Source organism: Malaya genurostris, chromosome 3 (assembly GCF_030247185.1).
Source record: "Malaya genurostris strain Urasoe2022 chromosome 3, Malgen_1.1, whole genome shotgun sequence".
Taxonomy (NCBI): domain Eukaryota; kingdom Metazoa; phylum Arthropoda; class Insecta; order Diptera; family Culicidae; genus Malaya; species Malaya genurostris.
The window spans coordinates 124,877,893-124,902,444 of NC_080572.1; the positions used below are offsets into that span (position 1 = coordinate 124,877,893).

General features: G+C 36.5%; 1 protein-coding gene and 1 long non-coding RNA gene across 2 annotated transcripts in view; one reads left to right on the plus strand and one right to left on the minus strand.

Annotated features, from left to right (window-relative positions):
* The window catches only part of LOC131434520 (uncharacterized), an 85,385-nt gene that overhangs the window by 6,317 nt on the left and 54,516 nt on the right, over positions 1-24,552 (minus strand). The window contains exon 3 of the mRNA XM_058601274.1: positions 1,871-2,042. Coding sequence (XP_058457257.1) covers positions 1,871-2,042 — 172 coding nt within the window. The remainder of the gene's footprint in view (positions 1-1,870; positions 2,043-24,552) is intronic.
* On the plus strand, positions 2,823-8,662 carry LOC131434521 (uncharacterized). The gene is made up of 5 exons (XR_009230340.1): positions 2,823-3,092; positions 3,153-3,298; positions 3,357-4,284; positions 4,345-4,490; positions 4,549-8,662. It is a non-coding gene; the product is annotated as an uncharacterized LOC131434521 (long non-coding RNA).

Below are 24,552 nucleotides of genomic sequence, written 5' to 3' on the forward strand. Positions count from 1 at the left end.
CGATCGAGATGTCCGGAACACTCCCTCCTATTCATTCTGTCACGATTGGTCGCTTTAAGACATTTCTTCAAAGCGCTCGCCTATAGAATCGAATTTTAACTCTACCGAAATAAATACGTCCAAACTATTCAAAAGCAAAACTTGGAATGAGTGAGTGGCTGTTACTGATGGCTTATATAAACAGAAATGAGTGCGATATCACACATTAACTCGGTAATACTTAGAAGTTCGCGATATATTATATATTAGGACATGATAACCGATTTCGGTTATTCTTTCAAGAATCGAAGAAAATAATTTTGAAGAATACCACAGTATTATATGATAGTATGATTGATATGAGAAAGGCATCATTACACCACTAGGTGGATTAAAACAGGGTTTTCGAATACAATTCATCACAGTTTTGGACACTCTGTTTGCTAACCTGAGGAATTATTTAGTTCCTCAGCTCTTCATATCTAGTGAATCCCGAGTCCCCTATTCACTCTTCTCCAATTTCTATTTTTCTTTTGGAATTGATGGCAGTGAGTGTAATGATGTCTTTTTCGAAAAAAAATGCACCCTGTTGTTGATACTACTGTAGCACTTCTACAATGACTGCTTGTCTAGTAATGCTAACACACTTTAGGAACTCCTGCTAGTACATTTGGGTTTTTCGTCCGCAGCTGCAAATACCTTTCTATATCAGATGAACTTTCTTGCTAATTCTACGAAAAAATTGAGCTTGTTAGGGACATCACCTCCTCTAACGACTTTATACAACTTTTGTCCGGGGTGCTATCCATAACCCATCCTAACGTACGATTCGTCGACCATGGGGATTCATCTTGCGTATTTCGTAAGACAAATTCCGGGCCTGACTGTTGGCTACTAGATTCTGTTTTAGTGTTCTGATTGGTTGCTTACTATCACAAAAAAGCGGAATCCTTTTCGCAGACAAATCCTTCTGAGCTGAGCATTGGCTGGCATAGAGTTTTTTGGCGATATCTTGATCCGATTCCTCTGGGAAGGGCCAGATCGTTCTCAACACCTTTTAATACTATTTCCGATTCAGTCAATTTCAACGAGTTCGTAATTTTTTTATCTTATCACATTGGACTTTCAAAGTGGGTGTCCAAAATTTATTATTAATTCGCGGCTTGCATCAAGTGTAACTTCATTAAAACAAAACGGATCGTGACGAAACTTTCAGCACTGAAAGAGGAAATATCTCAAAACAAACTGCAATTAAAACATTCAAGAATCGGACAACTAGGAGCAGAACACCTGATCTCGACGTATTATGCATTTTGAAGACTTCAGGCATCAAATTCAAAAATTTTGACATGTACCCATATCCGATTTAGCTCAAATTTTCCATCTGACCTTTTCGGAGGTGCTAAAGCATTTGTGCACTACCGCTTTAGAAAATTAGGAATAACCTTTTATTTCAAACACCCTAGTATACTTTGTTTCATTGAAATCTGAGAGGATGCTGCTTACATTTTTTCGAGTTGTAAAAGGTAGAGTGCCTATAACCAGAGTGACGACTTCTCATCCGTAATGTTGGCAACAATTCAAAACATTTAATGTTGGCAGTTTCGTTAGCTTTACATTGTAATTGACAGGTCGTTTGCTCGTTTGGAACTGGAAGCTGTAATTCCAAACGAACAGCTGTCGTCGCTCTGATTATAGTCACTCTAGTAAAAGGCTTCTACGAAGGGTCCAAAAAGTAGTTTTAAGGATGCAGAATCAATTCCAAGATTTCACCAAATATAATTTCAAAAGATTTTTTTTTTGTGTTAGAGAATCCAACTACAGTATGAACGTCTATGAGAAATGCATCATTGCATTAATATGTGGAACACAACAGTATTTATATACTTACTCGCAATTATACAACAACGAATCACCAATCTTAACAGTAAAGCAAGTAGCTTCATTGAGACAGTACCAGGCAGCATACGCTGGCGGACACTTATAGGTATGGAATGTAATATTTGGTCTAGCAGTCGGACTAGGTGGACGAGGTTTGGGTGTTGTCCGACTCGAACACGCATCTGTAAATAAATAAAAATGAACCGGTTAACACTGTTTCATTGTAGATAATTATATAGGATACGGGAAATTATGAGCAATGATTATAAAATCAAACAACAGTTGGTTAAATATTATAAGTATAACGGCTTGAAATACTACTAATTTTGCCGAAATTTCTGTTAAATTTTTTAAGCTTTTTTTTAAAAAAAAATCAACTATGTGATTGAATTTCAAAACAATAGTTAAATTTTTCTATTCACGTTGATAACTTTGCTTTGCTACACCAATTCTCGATCCTGCTTTAGCTGTCTGGAAGTCATTATAGAATATGCCGAAGAACTTCAACGACATGTCAACCAACAAATTCGACCATCGGTTGGATCGAATTGCGTATTTTGCAATTGTACGTAGTCGAAGCAAGTAATGTAATGTGTGTGTTTATACGAAAATAAAATGAAGTGTTGATAATGTTGAATAATTGAATATTTATAAACAAAAAACGAATTCTTCGTTTACTTTCAATTACTGAAGGAACAGAATTCATAAATTCCTCTTCATTGCTTCTACCAAACATTCAGTTATTCAGTGAAGATTTTGCCGAACAGACAGTAACCTGATTTTGGTAATAACTGACGTTTGTCAAATTTGCGATTACCTGACCTCTCATCAATTTAACATTTGGTTGAGATGATTACCGAGTACTCGGCGGTGCAAAGATTCCGCGAAAAAAGGTGTGTATGTGATATCTGCGGTTTCACTTAGCTGTGTGGATTTTGTTGTGTAGGCCCACGTGTGATGTGTTGTGCAGGCTCGCAGTGTGTGTGAATTTTCGAGCTATCAAAATAGGAATATGCATCGAAAAGTTGACAAACATTGAATACATATCTTGGATAAGTTTATACCTATTTTCTGCTTATATTTACCTAATGTTTGAAAGATAATTCAACTATCAAATGTGCTTAACAAAAAGACCAAACATAAAGTTATTGTTACTGGTAGAGTTTATGTCTCGAAAAGTATTAAATTTCTTTAACAGGAAAAAGGCGTTTTATCAGTCTGAGAATTTTATGGTATACTACTGTTCCATGAAAATTTCAAGTTCGATTTACATGTGCTTTTCGAATCGTCAGTGTATGGAAGATCGAATTAAACGGCGAGACACATTAAAGGGTTTTCTGCTTGAATACATATTAGAACAACGAATCCACGAAACCAATCCCATTTGCATATCTTTTCTAAAAGCTGAACTGGTTTTATTTCATCGTCGCATTTTGGTGTAAGTAGTAAAGAAGTACAGTCCCATCAATTTTTTTCAAACCGATTATTCTTGCCAGGATCAAGATGAAATGAGAATATTATTCACGACACTCGAAAGGCCAGATCCAGAGTATTCTAGACTCCCTGCCCCATGGAAGTTGATGTGTGCCACCGTGGACTGTTACATAATCCTGTGGATTAATGGTGGTTTCATTATGCAGAGGTTCCGCATGTCGTTTGCTCGCTACAACCACAGTTACATTAACAAACCCGACGCTCAATGAACGATTAGATGGAATTGTTACCATTTTCCGTTCTGAATGAAGGGCGCACTTGAGTGGGTATATATCGCTCAAGATAGTTATCGCGACACGAGATGGAGTAACGACCGTTCGTTGGTTGGCTGTTCTGAGAGTGCATGGTCTAATATTATGATGAGTGATTCTACAACAACAGATGGATATTAGCATTATTGATTTGGTTGGTTTCGTAGATTAACGAGACCATAATGTACACATCGTTTAGTTGCATAATGAACAGACAGTAACCTGATTTTGGTAATAACTGACGTTTGTCAAATTTGCGATTACCTGACCTCTCATCAATTTAACATTTGGTTGAGATGATTACCGAGTACTCGGCGGTGCAAAGATTCCGCGAAAAAAGGTGTGTATGTGATATCTGCGGTTTCACTTAGCTGTGTGGATTTTGTTGTGTAGGCCCACGTGTGATGTGTTGTGCAGGCTCGCAGTGTGTGTGAATTTTCGAGCTATCAAAATAGGAATATGCATCGAAAAGTTGACAAACATTGAATACATATCTTGGATAAGTTTATACCTATTTTCTGCTTATATTTACCTAATGTTTGAAAGATAATTCAACTATCAAATGTGCTTAACAAAAAGACCAAACATAAAGTTATTGTTACTGGTAGAGTTTATGTCTCGAAAAGTATTAAATTTCTTTAACAGGAAAAAGGCGTTTTATCAGTCTGAGAATTTTATGGTATACTACTGTTCCATGAAAATTTCAAGTTCGATTTACATGTGCTTTTCGAATCGTCAGTGTATGGAAGATCGAATTAAACGGCGAGACACATTAAAGGGTTTTCTGCTTGAATACATATTAGAACAACGAATCCACGAAACCAATCCCATTTGCATATCTTTTCTAAAAGCTGAACTGGTTTTATTTCATCGTCGCATTTTGGTGTAAGTAGTAAAGAAGTACAGTCCCATCAATTTTTTTCAAACCGATTATTCTTGCCAGGATCAAGATGAAATGAGAATATTATTCACGACACTCGAAAGGCCAGATCCAGAGTATTCTAGACTCCCTGCCCCATGGAAGTTGATGTGTGCCACCGTGGACTGTTACATAATCCTGTGGATTAATGGTGGTTTCATTATGCAGAGGTTCCGCATGTCGTTTGCTCGCTACAACCACAGTTACATTAACAAACCCGACGCTCAATGAACGATTAGATGGAATTGTTACCATTTTCCGTTCTGAATGAAGGGCGCACTTGAGTGGGTATATATCGCTCAAGATAGTTATCGCGACACGAGATGGAGTAACGACCGTTCGTTGGTTGGCTGTTCTGAGAGTGCATGGTCTAATATTATGATGAGTGATTCTACAACAACAGATGGATATTAGCATTATTGATTTGGTTGGTTTCGTAGATTAACGAGACCATAATGTACACATCGTTTAGTTGCATAATGTAAATTAGCGAGAGCTAATTTGGTAATTTAGTTTTCCAAGTGGCAAAAATGGTTTCTCTAACATCTAAATTATGCACATTTTAGGTATATCAATGTTACCTTAAGTTTCTGATTGATAGCTTGATTATCACAAATCGGAATGAAGTAGATTGAGAAGCGGGAGGGGGGGGGGGGGGGGGGGGGGAATGTTCATGTTCATGTTCATGGAATAGAAACAGGAAAATTTGTTTGGACGTAAACTAGCCAAATCTACAAATCAAAACACCCTGTAGCTCCGAAACCGGAAGTAGTACAAGGCAAGAGTAGTGATTATTACACCAATGGGTGCATTGCAGCAGATTTCAACACATGTGACTGATTTACGGTTTCCAAAGCAAGCTATGCGAATGGAGAAGAAAAATTCAAGAAGCCCGAATATTTATACGAGGTTTGTTCAAAAAGTATCACGAACTTTAAATTCGATGTTCGATTATTATTCCAAAATCGCTAAATTTCACCCAAAAACAGAATTAAAATTGCTCGCTCAGGCAAAATAAGTAGTGAAAATCAAACTAAAAATCACCATTTCAAAAGAATCATATGAAAAATATACCTCTATTATAATGTTTATGACCCTGCAGTATACATCTCATCTATCACTATTATAGTTTTATGAACAACAGTACACAGTACACAGATAAAAATATTTACATCTATTTTCATGTACATATTTGAAGCAGGAAATTTATTATAAAGTTACTCCTCAGGTCTTCACTTTTTAATATACTTTGAAGGCAAAATCAAGCGTAAATGAAAATATGTTGTATAATTCATTTGAAAATCAAGGCATTCTAATTTACTTTTACATCGATGATGGTTTTCAATCGAATTTTTGATTCAACTGATGTCTATTTCAAAGTATCATTGAATTACATGTTATGTAAATTTCATTATTTTTTCTGTGTAAATGGAAGTTATGAGAAGTTGTGTTTGTCATAGAAATTTCGCACAATGTTTCTAAAAATTTGAATGAATGAAATTCATAAGGCTTTTTATTGGAATTCAAATTTTCGTGACTACATAGGGCGATCTTATGATTCGTATATGATATTCTGTGTGTGCCTGAGTGTTGGATTCTGTCCGTAACTACCCAAAAATGCTCCAGAGAGTCATAACTGGTGACAAATCATCAAAGACAAGCTAAAACACTCCCAGGCAGAATAGCTGTCGAAAACTGACTGGGCATTCAAAGTTGTTAACATAAGTAAGGGTCATGAATACCAACATAATGCCACCAAATAATCAAAAATCGAACATACGTAGCTCGCGAAAATTCAAAATTCGCGATACTTTTTGAAAAAAAAAAACTCGTATTAAATATCGTAAGTTGGGATTCAACAAACAATGCTCATGATATGATCGTGTTACAATAGCAAGATCTAGTCTCCATTGCGTCGGTGCGATATTAATTACGGTGTTTTGCACGTTCCGGTAAACCGAGAGGAAGGTTTTAATTGTCTTCATAATCTGCGTAAATCACGTTTGCGTGTTGTATCACACATCTTGATGATAGAACAGTGTGACAAGCAAGCATGACACGTAAATCGATATGTGGGTAATATCGGTAAGTGCCTATCAAGCCAATCGAAACCAAGCCTCCCACAGTGTTCTGAATGGGAGCGATTAGATGTCGAGAGATTAAATCACAATTAACGATGATTGATTACAGCTAACGGTTTGATGGTCACGAAACTCAATTTTTCGTGCAAATACAAATATCCATGCTGCTACTGTATACGAAGGCAGTGTTATAGCAACCGTTATTTAAGGCGAATAGGAAAGTTTTGGAATGCAAAGGAATTTATTGTATGCAATTGGAATGTAATCTTATCATCGACGAACAAAACTGCTGCAAAAGAAATACCAAAGCCATGTCTAATATCGCGATAATAATTGGTTCCACCCAACCTTCAATGAAAATTTTATCACCTAACAGTATAGTAATATTTTCTATACAGTAATCAATGTAAAATTTAAAAATGTGTATGTGTTGTAAACCATGCACGACAACAATGATAATGAAAAAATTTAACATCCAGAAGCGAGTAACTTCGAGGGCCTATTGAACCTATTGGTATGTTACTATTGAACACTGCCAAATTTATTTAAAAAAGCTATCACCAAAATAAATAAATAAATAGTCAGTGTAGACAACGTCCTTCAAGTTTAATTTCATTTATGAAAATAGAACGTTAAGTTAAAATGTGCATTCTGAAACGTGTATCAAAATCTGATGTCTTTGTTACATAATATCGCCTATATGTGAATCCTTGTAAAGCATTTGAGTGCAGCGAATTTTGTTCACAACATAAGTCTAATATACCACTACAATTTCTTAAATATTCATGATACGAATTACACTCTGCTTCGAGAACAAATATATAAATGTTTAACGGAGGGATAGCCTATTTCATACGAGAAAAGTAATAACAATCAAGAATGCGACTGCCTTCGACAAACAAACGGCGTCTCATTACGAGGGTATGTTAACAGGACAAGATTATAATGTATAGAAAAAGTATCAACGGTTATTTACGAGGTGAGAAAGTTATAGTAATTTAGTATGGAACAGTAGATTTTACATTTGAGAATATAACAAATTTTGAAAATAAAAACATATGTATCGATGCCATTAGGATAAGCTAGCATTTCTCTAATCTATAAACATTCAATAAATAGAAAAATTCGGATGACAAACAATATGGTACTTTGTAGAAACGTGTGGACATTGTAGAATCAACAAGCGAAAGGCAATGATATCAGTGTGATAGTTGATCAAAATTAGACTTATTGGTTAAAAATTACAGGTTCGTATGGTCGTTGATATTTTAATATGATATGAAGAGTCATTATTCTGCTAGAAAATCTTACATCAGATTATAATAAGGAAGTGCAGTTTAACCATCTAACAATATAGTAGTAGGTAGTAATTATCCTTAGCATAAGAGGGGCCCAAAGAACAAAATGCATTCACGCAGATACCGAAGAATGTTGATTAGTTTATCTTCTAACGCAAACAATACAAACCAATGCCGACAAATCAAATCATAATAATCATGTCAATTATCAGGTTTCGATTCTGACGATGCTTTGCTCGAACTTTGGCCGCTTCGCAACCCATTGATGTTACTGACCCCCGTCTGACCCTCTGACTTCAATACAATCCTGGGCAGCAATTTCCTTCGCCCTCACTCATTGGGAGCCAATTTTATTTCAAATTCTCACATTAATTCCTGTTGCTACCGCGCTCTCTCGGTTATTGCTTGGTGTCGATCACTATCATTATTTTTTTTTAGCTTTGTTAAATTGGAAGGCCGAACTGTAAAGTTGCTGAAGCAGCAAGCTAGACGACTTGAGTCGGATGACCACAGCGAGCGGAACATTTGATCTCAGTAGTCCATGTTTCATCGACCGAAAAGAGTAAGTGTGGGTGCATATAATATTCTAACTCTTTCAAATAATCGTTTCCTATTCATTCGCAGAGTGAAAAAATCTGATTGGAAGTAATGTAAGATTTGATTATTCATATCTTTAGCATCATTGTCTTATTATTTTGTTTACGTTAGGTCGATCAGGTCAGCCCTCAGTATCTTAGAGCTTCTGCCATGTAAATTAGTTGTGCCTTAAAAATTAGTTTTTTTATTTTCAAATGAATGATTTTATTTTTCCATTTCGAATACACGATATGTTCAGAATAGCTGCGTTTCTCAGTTATCTGTCTTGACAGGTCACTAGTAGTAACTAGAATAGTATATTTAGTGTTAATTTTCTCATATCGTTGTATAAGTACTAAGTTTTAGTTTTCAATTATAATGTATCATTTGGAGCATTGTAATCTGTCGATGCATAAAAAGAGAAGGTTTTATACCAGTTGGAGAGAAAGTTTTAAATTAACTAGCTCCAATGTGCTTTTCCTTGCTCTGCAACAGAAAAATAAACAGCTGTCATTGAAAAAATGGTGGTGCATTGGTTTGCCAACATCCCAACCATATCGTCATAGTATGCATCAGTAAATTATTTTCGATTGACCAAATACAAATACATTTCGGAACTTGGAAATATTGGACCTAAGACATCAAAAGGTATATATTTTATGCTGACAGTCAAACATGCTTCAGCCGTTGACATGTTCGTTAAACAGCTGAGAATCGATAATTAGACAGTGTCTTTGTGGTAAAATCGTTAAACGAGGCCCAGACGACCCGCGGCGAGCGGGCAGTGGATTAAAAGCGAAGACATGCAACCGTGTGAACGCAAGGGTGCTGAGGAATTACTATAAGCACAAACCGAACCATTTGATTCGAGATGAGGCCAAAACGCTCCTTTCTAACCGATCCTATAAACAGAATACGATGGATAAATCCAACACCACGAATGCATCGTAATGGACGACGAGTTGTACATTAAAGCGGACCCCGCAAGTTCCACCTGGATAGTCCGGAAAAGTTTAGGAAGAAGAAGGTCGAATAAATTGTCAAGAAATACTTGATTTGGTAGGCGATCTGTGGGTGCGGCCCACTCAACAAGACCGACTACATCAACGGTCAAATATATAAAGAAGAATGCCCCCAGAAGCGTTAGTTGTCCTTCCTTCGGCCCCACAAAGCTGACACTCTGTTTTGGCCAGAACCGGCCTTGTGCTGTTACACGAAACCGGTGATGGAGTAGTACGAAGTCAAAGTTGTTTTTTTTGTGCCAAATCCGTCAAACTCGCCAGAACTTCGTCTAATAAGAGAAATCTAGGCGACTATGAATAAAAAGCTTCAGAAAACAGGGATGGTCTAAAAACACGACAAGGATTTAAAGAAAGAGTGGATGAAAGTATGTAAGAAAGATGGTGCAAGTGTTGCACAGACTTTGATGGGGATATGCGGACATGTATCATAGAAGACGAGGTTGAATAAATCAACTATTCAAAAACAGAGCTCATCTGTGCTTATTTATTCCCAAAAACATGTTTACTAAAACGACTTCTACCCAGGATCCTGTTGTCTTCTGGCCAGAACTTGCTTCTTGCCACTACTCGAAATCAACGGTAGAATGGTATACTACCAAAAATGTCACTTTCGTCCCAAAAGACATGAATCCACCAAATTGCCCACAACTTTGATTAATTGAGGAATTTAGGGCATTAACGAAGGCACATCTTAGGAAACATGTCTCGGCAAGAGTCTGTACGGAATTTAATGAGGAACGTTCGCAAGAATGGGCGTCAGCTAGTCTTCAATGGTTAAGTAGCAAATAACACTTGTGAATTATTCACAGCGAAATCAAAGTGCGTCCATACTTTCTGGGACAGTATTTATATTTTAGAGATATAGGAAATACCGGAAATAGTGGTCGAAAGACATTCAAATAGAACCTACATAGATTTCCCAAAGATCGCGTAAATGATGTTCACGAATTTAGATTCAAATCGATAGTCTATGGTTCTATTGGATTTTATTCGAACACGATTTTGTAAAAAAAATTAACTCTTTTATATAAGCGACGGTGCAAAAGAGGTACAAAATATTTAAAATTGAAGAATTTTGATTTATAATGACTGAGCGGAAATATATATTGGAGAAGCCAAGTGAAAGAAAAACTAACAGAAAAGATGAATTTTGTGGAAAAAGATACGCTCAGAGACAGGACTCGAACCTGCGTTCTTATGCATTCCGTGCATACGCGCTACCATTTCGCTACTCTGATCTTGCTTTAGCCACACTAAAACTCACAGACATAGTAGCAACGTCCATCGAACATGGTCTAGATCCTGGCCATCACCCGACCGATACCTTATATCCAAACATCTTCTCTGTCCATCAAACACTAGTCCTCTCGCTTTATACCTATTTCTCCGATCAAGCATTGAGTAGGAGAGTGTATTTATAATCGCTTGTCACCTTCTTTAATGTCTGTGAGTTTTAGTGTGGCTAAAGCAAGATCAGAGTGGCGAAATGGTAGCGCGTATGCACGGAATGCATAAGAACGCAGGTTCGAGTCCTGTCTCTGAGCGTATCTTTTTCCAAAAAATTCATCTTTTCTGTTAGTTTTTCTTTCACTTGGCTTCTCCAATATATATTTCCGCTCAGTCATTGCAAAAACTGAACTTAGTCATGGCGGCTTTACGTCAAACTAAAATTAATAAATCGTTGATTTATAAGTCATGTTAATTGATACAGGAACAAAGTTTCTTCGACTATTTTCGGAAATAATGGTCCAAGACGTCCCTCTGTACGTCGTACGTACTCTATCATATTTACGAATGCCGATTTGCTGAACAAGTCTAGGGTGCATTACAACCAAATTTCGAACAATCAGGTGACAAATATGATGGAAGTAAATAGCATGGAGCTTACGGTGCTTTATATCTTAATTCAAAAACAATGAAAAAGTTAAGTTCAAGACATTGCCGACTGTATCTATTTGATCTAAGAACACGATAAAGCTGATAATCGGTCACGCGGATCGTAAAACAAATTTAAGCTTATCTTTAACAATGGAATGACATTAGTCATGATGATTTCAAACATAGTGTATTCATTATGTAGATAACTTGAATCGTGTGACCTGAATAGATAACTGGGAACAGTACTATATCTTACTATTTCGGCTTTTTATTCAATTCCTCAAATAAGGCTTAAATAAAGGTTGAAATTTTTGATTTTTCAATTAAATTTGCCTACTAAAAATGTTGTCTTCATAGCGGAGGCTCACTCTATTGCAATGCAAATATTTTCTTAGATAAATCACCCATATGGTATAAACAAATATAACTTGTAGGTTTCGATAGAAGATTTTGAAGAATTGAGTAATATTATTGTTGATTGTATCATATATTAGCAGCTTAATATTATATTATATTATTGAATAAAAAAAAAATATATTAGCAGTAGATTTTATCAGTAACAATATCTTGATATTGGTGATATTTCAGTAATTTCAACTGATAGAAAGTAGTGACTTGCGATGAATTCGAGGATTTATTTTTAATTCAACTTGGGGATTACTCAAAACGATTTAAAACGACAGTTTTCCTTATCCACATTGAAAACTTTACATCTATTCAGGTCATACAGCGTGTACCACATCGAATCGCAGTTAATGGTACACAGTTCAATTTCGTGTATAAAGCAAAACATGAGCAGAACCAACTCTAAACTTTGTATAAAGCAAATGAGAACAGACGAGCATTAAGACTGCAGCACTGCACTGTTCTCTGATTGATATTTTTTATCTACTTGTGTAAAATCAACTGAGTGATGTTACTTATATTTTACTGAGCGATGTTTGTATAGTGCCCTTGACAGTATTTGATTTAATTTGGAATCTATCGGGTTATCATTTGGTATCTTTCAATATTCCTCTAGAGTACAGCAATCAAAACTCACTTAATTCCAAGTTTGCAACCAACACATGTGTTATTCACATCCATTTCATACTTACTGTTTCTGTTGTTTATGTACTCTGTATTGTTTTGGCATTATTCACAAATAATTTTTAACTAATGAATAAGCCAATCAAACAATTTTTACTCTTGTTTTCTATGCGCTGTGTCTTGGTATTACATTCCTTTTGTGGAATTTGACCTTCTGCCGATTCATAGCGTACAACAGAGAACCATTGCATCATGACTGGTGCTACGATCCTTCCAGGTCGGGGCTCGAACATATGACAACCAGGTTGTAAGACCAGCGCCTATGCATTGAACCACCAACCCGGGCTGTGATGATAATCAGCACAGAGCTTATTTGTTTCTTTCCGTTAGGCTAATGAAATTTTTTTTGTGATATATCTTTTGAATAGCATATTTGAACGATCCCCAACTGTTCTATTTCCGCTAAAAGTCATAAACAATAAACTCTAAACGACGAATCAATGTAGGGCAAAACGACAGTTAAAGGGGAGGCGTAGCGTGACTGTTTGAATTTCTTCAGTCTCTATTCTGTACTCATACCATGATACATAACATACCATCCTAATGACTATATTGCAAACATAATAAAAGAATGCCCTTCTAATGCTCAAGTTTAAGTCGATAGATTGGGGATATGCATTTATGGATAAATAACCACATAGCAGAAAACCCCTCGAAGTATTACTACTTTTCGAAATAAAACCACGAAAGTAGGGGAAATCGAAAGCATTTGTTTCAATCACGTAACCTCAGACTGTCTCATTGTTCAAGATACAACTATTGGTCCTAGCAAAAAGAATCGGGACCATGTTGCACAATCGGATTCGCAGGATCCTGCTGTCATGAGGGTGCTGGTGCAAACCTTGCACTTTTCCTGATTCCCACATTGAAACTATTATTGTTATGGCTGTACTGCATTATCATTTTTATTTTCATTACTCATATAGAAAGGCTATGTCATCAAACAGAAAAAAAAGTTTACTCGTCCAACCTTGGTGACCCAGTCTCATACGCACAGATTTTTTTGTTTGTTGAATCTGAAAAATGCCGGGATTTGTACAGCCGAGTGCACGGTGATCCCCTTTGCAAAATGTATAATTACTGAGAATCTCGGCCATCCTAAATTTGTTTATCAATTACTGCCGAACTTGTAAACAACAATTTTGCTGTTAGCTCGGTAAAAGCGATCAGGATTGAATCCTGAATTGCTGAGTCATCAGTAATCTAGCGTAGAAAGAGTTATGCTTTATTATTGTATGAAACAATTATAACAAAAGCTAAGGTTGGATAAAAAGGGACTTCCATTCATGCTTATTTTTATTCAGAATACAAAAAAGGAAAGAAAATTCCATAAATCGGCATCACGACTAAAATTATTGTACTCAATGTCTCTAGCTGGAAATAAGCAGATATTTGTGAGTGTATATGAAAAGTAGATAGTTTTTGATTTCACTTGCCTTTTCGCGAAATATCGAAATCTTTTTCCTTCATCCACTTATATATTTTTCAACTCCAGAAGAAATAACGGTGCATTGAAAAATTGACAGGTATTTCACCGAAATTTAGTAAAAGCCAGCGTTTCGAAATCTCGGGAAACGAATTTGCTGATTTCGGTATATTTATTGTAATAAAAAATTATACGATATAGTTCTTACTATATCGTATAACTGTTATCTGCTTTTTCTTGAGGCTGATGGCTGATGGCTAGAAAAGGAAAAACTTTTCTAAAACTTTTTGCTTTCGGTTATCTGTACCCGAAACCCGACCATAACCCGTACCCGACGGGTATCGGTCGAGTTAGGATACAGAAAAAAATATGTTTGTCGAGTTCGGGTAGGGTACGGGTGAAGATTTTTATTTTTCTATCGGGTGCGGGTCGGATTCGGGTTTCAAATCAAAATTAATCTCGGGTTTGGGTCGGCTACGAGTAAAAGTTTTTTTTATTTTCGATCGGGTTCGGGTGTTAAAAAAATTCTTTCCCGGCCATCACAAACCACAACAGTTTCGTATTTTCCGAATAATTCGAATTGTGCTGGTGAGACTCATCGACATACAAACTCCCACGCTCATTTTTCGCTCTCCGTGCAGCCACCAATGCTGAACGAAAGTTTTTTCACCAGCGATATTGTGCATTCATTCCTCGGTTGAGGCGAGGTTTGTCTCATAACTGGCAATCTGAACTGGCTCGTACCCTTCCCAGTGACCGTCAAGTGTTTTTTTTACTGTTCATGCATAATTGTACCAATTTTATATGAAAAAACTTGTTGTAGAATGAGATGAAAATTAATACGAGCGATTGATGCGATAACGTACTGAACATATTGTAGTAGTAATTTCTAAATAATACGTCAATGAGAAAGGTTTCACTATATGTTTAGGTCCTGTCAGCTTAGAGCGAATTCAGTCTTCTGCTTTGCAACGCCCTCGCCCGGTATCACATTTAACCTGTCATCATGTCAAATGTATGGATGTGCAGTGAAGCTACTTTCTCGCGCTCGAGTTTGACATTTTTCTCACCTATACAAGATTCTATACAGACCTGTACAAGATTCAATAAAGACTCGACTGATGACGTCGCTTATGATTTGTTCGTAGAATGTGGTAGTTGAATATCATGGTAATTTAACGTCTGCTCAAGAAATATAATTAATTTCCAAAACTTGTTCTATATAAACTTTTTGAATATGAATGTTCCCTAATTATTCTTTAGACAATATCTTGAATTGTGATTGAATTACTATACTATTGTATTTAAGATGATTTTCAATTGATTGTAAATATTCAATTCATCAATTTGTAGAACTGTTTTATCATATTGTTATGTGAGTGGTCAACTTCGAATATTTCGATTATAATATTTGAACCAACATAAAATTCGCGTAAAATTATGAATTACAGATTGTAGGTTCAGTAATCAATGAAAACCTACTTAAATCAACTTAGCGGTGGAATGATGTCTTTGACATTGACTATTGTATCAGAAATTGATGCAAGCTCAATTTAGAAAATTGGTGTCGACAAGAGCTATATTTTGGGTCAGTTTTAATTGCATTATTTGGATTTGTTATTTATTTTGTAGCGTAACTCATATTATGAAAACATAATACCTTTCAATTAAGCCTAAAATCCCAAGAAGCAAATTGTGAAAACGAAACAATCTGGTCGTCTCCAAGAAATCAGAGTAATGTTCTTTTTAGACCACTGTTTTCGGAATCCCGGAACCGAGAACCAGTATTACCAAAATAGTTTTTTTTTATTTAATAAGTTTAAAGGCACTATGCTTAAGCTCTAAGATGCCGAGGGCACGAAATAAATTTGTTTGGTTATCAACTAACAACATCAGGAAACTGAAGTTTTACTTATATGGAAACTAAAATATTTTGCAAAGTAATTCTGAAATCAAAATTCTTGCAATAATCACTCTTCAATTCAAATTATGGAATGGAACTACAAAAACTTTCATTTGAATCTAAATTCGTTAAATCTGGGTTCGGCCTAGTCAAATTCTATGGAAGTAAGTGCACGAAAATGTTACGCACACATACACATAAATACGCAGACATTTTACTATCTCGACGAGCTAATTCGAATGGTGTATGACACTCGGCCCTCTAAACTTCAGTTCAAAAGTCGGTATTTACATTGATTGCATAGTCTTCAAATATGACAAAGGCAACAAAAATCAATGAAATGAACAAATACGTACTGGAAATACCGTCATATACATTCATATTTAATTGAAAATTCCTACTTTCGCCCAATCTCATAAGTTATAAATTAATTACCTAGACTGATAGAATAGTAGTTTAATTGAAAATTCCTACTTTCACCCAATCTCATAAGTTATAAATTAATTACCTAGACTGATAGATTAGTAGTTTTCAAAACTGATAACAGATGTTCGTGCAGCTGAGTTGATGTTAAAGGCATTCAAAGTTCAAGATTACAAATTTTTGTTTGGTATCCGACAAACTATTATTCACTAATTGGTAAGCAAAAGTATAAAATTGTCAAACTATTTCCCACCCACACCCAGAACTAACAATTTTTGTTTAAATCGATATTTCATTTCAGTTTCAAGCTGTGGAGTGCTATGGGCTATAATAGGATTATGGCATTCTTACCAGAACAAGGTTTGAGTCGCTTACACATGATTTATTATAACGATTATAAATGCCGTCATTAATTCAGCACCGTTACCGACACGGGTGATTTTTAGCAACGCATAAACATTTTACTCCACAGCAATTGTGGTACAAGATGTGCGATAAAGGTCTATCGCGAAAATTGCGGTATCGTTTTCATGGTAGGCGAATACTATGTTACTACAAGGATAAGGTTAGTTGTGCTGCCCTTGAAATATTTACACGAGGTCATTGCTTCCAGCAAACACTTATGGATGAATACCGAACATATTGGTTCATTTTCGAATTACTTTCAGAAATTTTGCCTAATTCTAGCAAACACGTTGAGTGTTTGAACAAACACGTCTGTGTGTGTCTGAGTGAAATCACTGTATATATTGGGGAATAATAAGTGTACGATTAAGTAGTAGTAAAATAAACTTACAAAAATATCCGTTCAAGCATAATATGAATAAAACATTTTCAAAAAATTCGCCGATTTTATTTGTTGATTGATTTTCTAATTTTGAAATTGTATACTTTTGAAATTCGTATTGGCAAAAACATAACATCATCCCTTTCGCTTACAAACAAAGCTAATGGAAAACAGTTCCTGCTGATTATCGTGATGGCTAGCATGTGATGATTCATATCTTGAAAGTGTCATTAATTTTCCTTGATAGGACAGCCATATTCGTTTTGTTTCCAGTATTACAGCGGAGTTTCCAGAAGTATTAGGCAACGGAGATGTAAAGAAAACTTCTATAACCAAACATTTTATATACCAGGCCAGGCGGTTTTCGCGATGGAAGTATATATATTTTTCTCTAGAAGATGAAATTATAGATCATCTCGCTTTATGCCACTGTTGTTTGCAGCACTCAAAAGAGAAAAAAATGTATGCTTTAGTTATTTATTGCCATATTTCTGAATTGTATCTCTATTCAGTGTTCAAAAACCCGGAAAGGAAAATATTTCATTGGCGATTAATAAAATAAAATCGTAAATTTTATAGACTGCAAATCGGACGAACATTCCATATCAAAGAACAAGCCTCGTAAACTATCGTCATCATTGCCTTTGTCTCTAAAGCAAAAGAGTATGATGCGAATTGAAACAAACGCTTCTCATGTTTTATGGGAAATTCAAAGTGCAGAAGCAAAACACGCCATCGCAAATCAGTTGCAATTCGGAAAGAATTAGAGACATATTTATCATCTTAATTGCTTCTGTGTAACTTTTGCGAATGATGGTTGAAATTTAATTGGCTCATCTGGTAACGTTCGCACTACCGAAGAAGGTACCAGTAGTTTTGATACATTTCTACAACAATATAACGAAGAAAATGTTATCAAATTGTAAACACGAAGAAATAAGTGATTATAGCCGTATTTATTTAACTCAATAATCTCAGCATAACAAGATATTTGTGACTAACCTAGCTTATCATTCCTTAGTGCTAAGAGCTTTTTCGAAGAGAAAATCTAAGTGTTATAATCTGATAAACAAATGTCTCAACGCGGACCTACTATGACAGAACGGTGGGGCTCAATGGGACAGCGTTTAGAAATTTCACTGAATAACTTCTCTCCACTTGTTGTCAACATTCATCATGATCATTACGCGTTCTTCTCATATTATGTTTTAATAATACTTACTTTATACTCCCAAGTTGACCACTTTTGATATACAGACGTGCCGCCGACCACGATACGGTTACGCTGAGGAGCGCGTATGGCGTGTGCCAGACTTTCATCCTCTCCCTCTCCCTCACCATTTTCCATCTTGCAGTGAAACCGTAAAGTTTGGGTAGTTTATGGCAACAGCAACTGGAGCAGGGCACAAGTGGCTTTTTACACCGTCGTATTTGTCCATCAACCGTCTGTCGTTATTTCTTACGGTGTGTTTCTTCTTTCACTACGCGTCCCATCACACACCAAACCGCTCGATCTTCTTGCACCCGTATCCACTGTTAATCCAGTTCATTGTTGGGGAACGATCCTGTCAGTATGGCAGGCAACAAGATCGTATCGGATATATTTGGCTCAGTCCTTTTTTCTTCTTATCCTTGTAAAAGTCTGACTTGGTCTTTCTGGATTTCAAAGCGATCGTTCAACGGTCCAACAGATGCCAGATGGCTACGATCTTATTTCCATTGTTTCTCCGTTTGATCCAAGCAAGCTGCGTTTGAATATGCTTCAGCAGTATGCGTTGAGGATATTTATCATAAGTTTCTATGGGGTGGAGGATTTAAATAATGATCATATGCGGCAGTTTCTAAAGTATCGCTTGTTGAATTTGCATTAAATTTGCAGCTTGATGTGCCTTCTTCGTGTTTTATTGGGATTTATTCGTCCGTCAAGATCTATTGAAATTCACATGCAGGTGGTTTCCAGACCAGACAAAAAAAATCCTCGTTATTGCACCGTCGTGCAGTGGCACGTGCTACAATTCCTTTGGCTTACTAAGTTACCTCAACCGTCTGTTGTGTCTACTCACTTCACGTAATATTTAGGTCCACTGCGGATAGATCATAAACAAATGCAATACAATGATAAATTCTGAAAAATCTATTTCCAAGTCAAATGCCTTTATCACTTCTGTTAGTTTGATTGTAATTCGTTGTTGCATACAGGCATTGTTGCATTTGGATTTTAATGAAGTGTTGAAACTGCTCTTAGAGTTTAAATTTAGTAATAAAATTTAGAGTTTAGGTTAGTAATAGAACATGAAGTGTTAGTTCGAAGAGTTGAAAGAGATATTTTGTTACTTCAAGAGATCAACTGACGGTGGTTAAACTGAGCCTCGATTGAAGAGAAACTGAATGCTGCCCGTTCGGGCCGTCAGCAAACATTGTGTGTGTCAGAGAGTGAAGTTTACTGCATTAGGGGCTGTCCATAAAAGACGTCACGCCGTAAGGGGGAGGGGGGTGTTTCACAAAACGTGACATTTTGCGACAGGGGGAAGGGGGAAGGGGGGGGGGGGGGGGGTTGGAATGTGACGTCCAATATTTTCAATGGGCGCATTTTTGAAATACCTAATTATATTACTGCTTTGCCCTATTTCCTGAAAAAATCTCCACAATAAACAATTTGTTGATGTAAAAGCTTCTTCTTGTAAATTCGGAAATGAATGATGCAGGAAATCATTTCTGTTGTGATCAGCAAAAGTGCACGGAGGAGCGAGTAAATTAGCGAAATTAATAAATTTTGCCTAATATGAGTAAAAAAGAAAAAGATGCCTTCATACGGTTTACTTTAAGTTATGCACTGACCATTTTTTCAGTAATTTGATTTTCTAGCATTGATAATAGTATATCATAAGAATTTCTCTTATCTGATTCAGACGTAGATCATGTCATGTTTTATCTTGATCATATGTGATTTTCCTCCACCAACATTAAAGCTTATCGAATCATCCAATGATTGAACTTACATAAATCAAGAATCATTTTAGCTGAAAATCACTACCTATCGTGTGACGGAAGATCAGTATCGATATTGATCGATGTGATTTAAAATTCACTGATCTACTGATTATGAAAAGATTCTCCGGCAGTGATCTCGTTTTGATGAGGTTTTGATCTTTATTTTCTCAGCCCTGTATGCTACACTAAGGAAATATTATTCTTTGCCTAAAACAATAATATATTTGTGTACCCCTAGGAGGAATAAGACAGATGATTTAAATGTTTCATCAATTCCATCCAAATACTTTTGTTAATTTATATAATTGATTTTTTTTTTTCATAAATACGTTTATTTCATAGGCAATATACATAAGTTTTTCTTCGCCGTGGCATCTACAATACATAGTACTTTAAACCTAATACATTTCGAATATCCTATTAGTATGTTGGTATTCATTAGTTAATCTAAACACTGTTTTTATCAAGCGAGTTGCTATTATAAATTACATTAAATGAAATACATTTATTTTGTACATGATCTTATAACTATTTCAGGTTTGTTTGTATCAGTTCATCACTTTTATTTAATATAAGATAGCTGGCTATTGGTTGAGCTCATGGAAGAGAAAACAATCTAACATAAAATAAAATTTAAATTGGAACTCCAATGGACTTAATGAAATAATAAAGAAGTTTCATGTAAGGAACGTCACGACAAGCAAGAATGTCGCGAACTGGGACATTGGATAGTCTACCTTGGGTACGCAAGGAATTTATTAGTTGAGATCTGACATCACGATACTCCACGCATGTCCAAACAACATGGTCAATATCGCGGTAACCTTCGCCACAAGCACAATGATTAGTCTCGGAAAGTCCAATTCGAAGGAGATGTGCATCTAACGTGTAGTGATTGGACATGAGTCTGGACATCACACGAATGAAATCTCTACTCACATCCAGTCCCCTGAACCATGCCTTTGTCGATATTTTAGGAATAATTGAGTGCATCCACCGACCCAGATCATCTTTATCCCAAGAAGCTTGCCAGCTGGCAAGTGTTCTTTGGCGAGACGCGCTATAGAATTCATTGAAAGCAATTGGTCTCTCATAAATTTCACCCTCAATAGCACCACGTTTGGCTAAAATATCGGCTCTTTCATTGCCTGGAATGGAGCAATGAGCCGGAACCCAAACTATTGTGATTTGATAATTATTATTCAATATGACGTTCAGGCACTGTTTTATTTTGCCCAAGAAAAAAGGTTCATTTTTGCCAGCAGCCTTTGAGCGAATGGCTTCAATTGCACTCAGACTATCTGTGAAAAGAAAATAATGGTTTGGAGATAATGTGACGATTATACTCAAACTATAATGAACTGCTGCTAACTCTGCTATATAAACAGATGCAGGTTCTTGAAGCCTAAAGGAGACCGAAACATTATTGTTGAACATACCAAACCCTGTCGCTTCTTCAATTCGCGATCCGTCCGTGTAAAACATTTTCTCAGAGTCGATATGCCTGAACTTACTTGTAAATATTTTTGGGATTTCCAACGAGCGTAGGTGTTCCGGAATTCCACGCACTTCGCGCTGCATGGATGTGTCGAAAAATAAAGTTGAGTCAGGGACATTTAGGAGGCTGACACGGATAGGAATATATCTTGAAGGGTTGATTTCCTGTGACATATGGTTAAAATATACAGTCATGAATCTTGTTTGAGATTGAAGCTCAACTAGCCTTTCGAAGTTATTAATAACTAGGGGATTCAGTACCTCGCATCTTATTAGCAGTCGCGACGAAAGCTCCCAAAAACGATCCTTCAATGGAAGAACTCCCGCCAGAACTTCAAGACTCATTGTATGTGTCGAATGCATGCAGCCTAAAGCAATTCGCAAACAACGATATTGAATTCGCTCTAATTTGATAATATGAGAGTTTGCAGCGGAACGAAAGCAAACGCATCCATATTCCATCACTGAAAGTATCGTTGTCTGATACAATTTTATTAGATCTTCCGGATGAGCACCCCACCAAGATCCGGTTATTGTTCGAAGAAAATTTACTCTTTGTTGGCATTTTGTTATCAGAAACCTAATGTGTCCTCCCCACGTGCATTTGGAATCAAACCACACCCCGAGGTATTTGAAAGTCAAAACCTGTTGGATCATTCTTCCCATCATATGGAGCTGAAGCTGCGCGGGATCATGCTTTCTTGAAAAGACGACTAACTCTGTTTTCTCCGCAGAGAATTCGATACCAAGATGAACAGCCCAATCGGACAAGTTATCTAAGGTATCTTGCAATGGTTTATGCAGATCAATAGCTTTGGGTCCAGTAACTGAAACTACGCCATCATCTGCCAATTGTCTTAGTGTACATGGGGATACTAGACAGCTGTCAATGTCATTTACGTAAAAATTATAGAGGAGCGGACTGAGGCAAGAGCCTTGCGGTAGACCCATGTAGCTAATTCTGAATGTTACCAAATCGCCATGTGAAAAATGCATGCGTTTCTCTGACAAAAGGTTGTGCAAATAATTATTTATAACCGCTGGGAGTCCATGTTGGTGAAGCTTGTCTGAAAGAACATCAATGGAAACTGAATCAAATGCTCCTTTAATGTCTAAAAATACAGATGCCATTTGTTGCTTTTGAGCGAAGGCAATTTGGATGTCAGACGAAAGTAATGCAAGGCAATCATTCGTCCCTTTATTTCTACGGAAGCCAAACTGAGTATCTGACAACAAACCGTTCGTCTCGACCCAAGTGTCGAGACGTCGTAGAATAATTTTTTCGAACAATTTTCTGATGCAGGACAACATCGCGATGGGTCTATATGAGTTGTGATTGGAAGCTGGTTTCCCCGGCTTTTGAATGGCGATAACTTTCACTTGCCTCCAGTCAGGTGGAACAATATTTTGCTCAAGAAGCTTGTTGAACAATTCCAACAAACGTCTTTTTGCGAGGTCGGGCAGATTCTTCACCAAGTTGAATTTAATTCTGTCCAACCCAGGAGCGTTATTGTTACAAGACATGAGTGCTATGGAAAATTCCATCATAGAAAAGGGGCTATCAATGGAACCATTATTTGAAAAAGATTCCCTAATAATGCTATGCGTAGGAACAGAATCTGGACAAACTTTCCTCGCAAAATCAAATATCCATCGGTTCGAGTATTCCTCACTCTCATTTCCTACGTTACGATTCCTCATTCGTCTGGCCGTATTCCAAAGAGTGCTCATTGAGGTTTCTCTTGACAAACCTTCGACAAAATGTCTCCAATAGCTACATTTCTTGGCCCGAAGTATGCTCTTGTACTTGGTTTCTAAAGTCAAGAATTTTTCAAAATTCTGAGGAGTTCCTCCTCCTCGTTTTAAAAACGTCTTGAAGGCATTTTGTTTCGCGTGCTTAGCATCTGAGCACTCTTTGTCCCACCAAGGGTTTGGAGGCCTTCTGTTAGACGATGGACCAAGAAATCGTTTGGTTTGGGCTTGTTCTGCGGCCTCCAGAATCGAACAAACGAGGAAGTCATATTCTTCAAGTGGGGGGAGCTCTTCCATTGAAGTTAAGGCACTTGAAATATTACTTTGGTATTTAATCCAGTCAATATTTTTTGTCAAATCATATGGAATATTAACTGAATTAGCAATGCCTTTGTTACTGCTAATTGAGATGATGATTGGTAAATGATCGCTACCGTGTAAATCAGGAAATACTTTCCAGGTGCAATCTAGTCGAATTGAAGTCGAGCAAAGAGATAAATCTAATGCACTTGGACGTGCAGGAGGTCTTGGGATCCGTGTCATGCTACCCATATTTAGTACCGTCATGCTAAAATTGTCGCAAATATTATATATTAAGGATGATCTGCTATCATTGTAAACGGAACCCCACATCATTCCGTGCGAATTGAAATCTCCTAAAATCAAACGTGGAGCAGGAAGGGCTTCGACAATTTCATTAAGCTGTCGTTGTCCAACTTGAGCTCTTGGAGGAATATATACTGAAGCAATGCAAATGTCCTTTCCTTTAATGTTTATTTGACAAGCAACAACTTCTATACTAGAAGTCGAAGGAATATTTAATCTATAAAAGGAATAACATTTCTTAATTCCTAAAAGCACTCCACCATACGGAGAGTCTCTATCGAGACGTATAATGTTAAAGTCATTAAAACTTAAGGCTATGTTTGATGTAAGCCATGTTTCGCACAAAGTAAATACATCACATTTTTGACTATGCAACAAAACTTTAAATGAATCAAGTTTTGGCATGATGCTTCGACAATTCCACTGCAGGACAGTGATTGAATCATTTGCGGCGGATGATAAATTATCCATCAAATGATACAAAACCTGAAAGAACTGGCCATTGAGCTGATAACTGTTTCAAAAAAGTTCTAGCTATTGGAAGGAATGCCGTTATGATAGTCTTTAGAGGTTCAGAAATATTGAATGCTGCGAAAATCCATTCTACAATTTCCGAAAACTTAAGTAATCCTGTTGGTGAATGTGAAACGGAGCCCACTGGATTATTGTCTTTCCTTGAGCTAGTTTCTGGATTGGTTT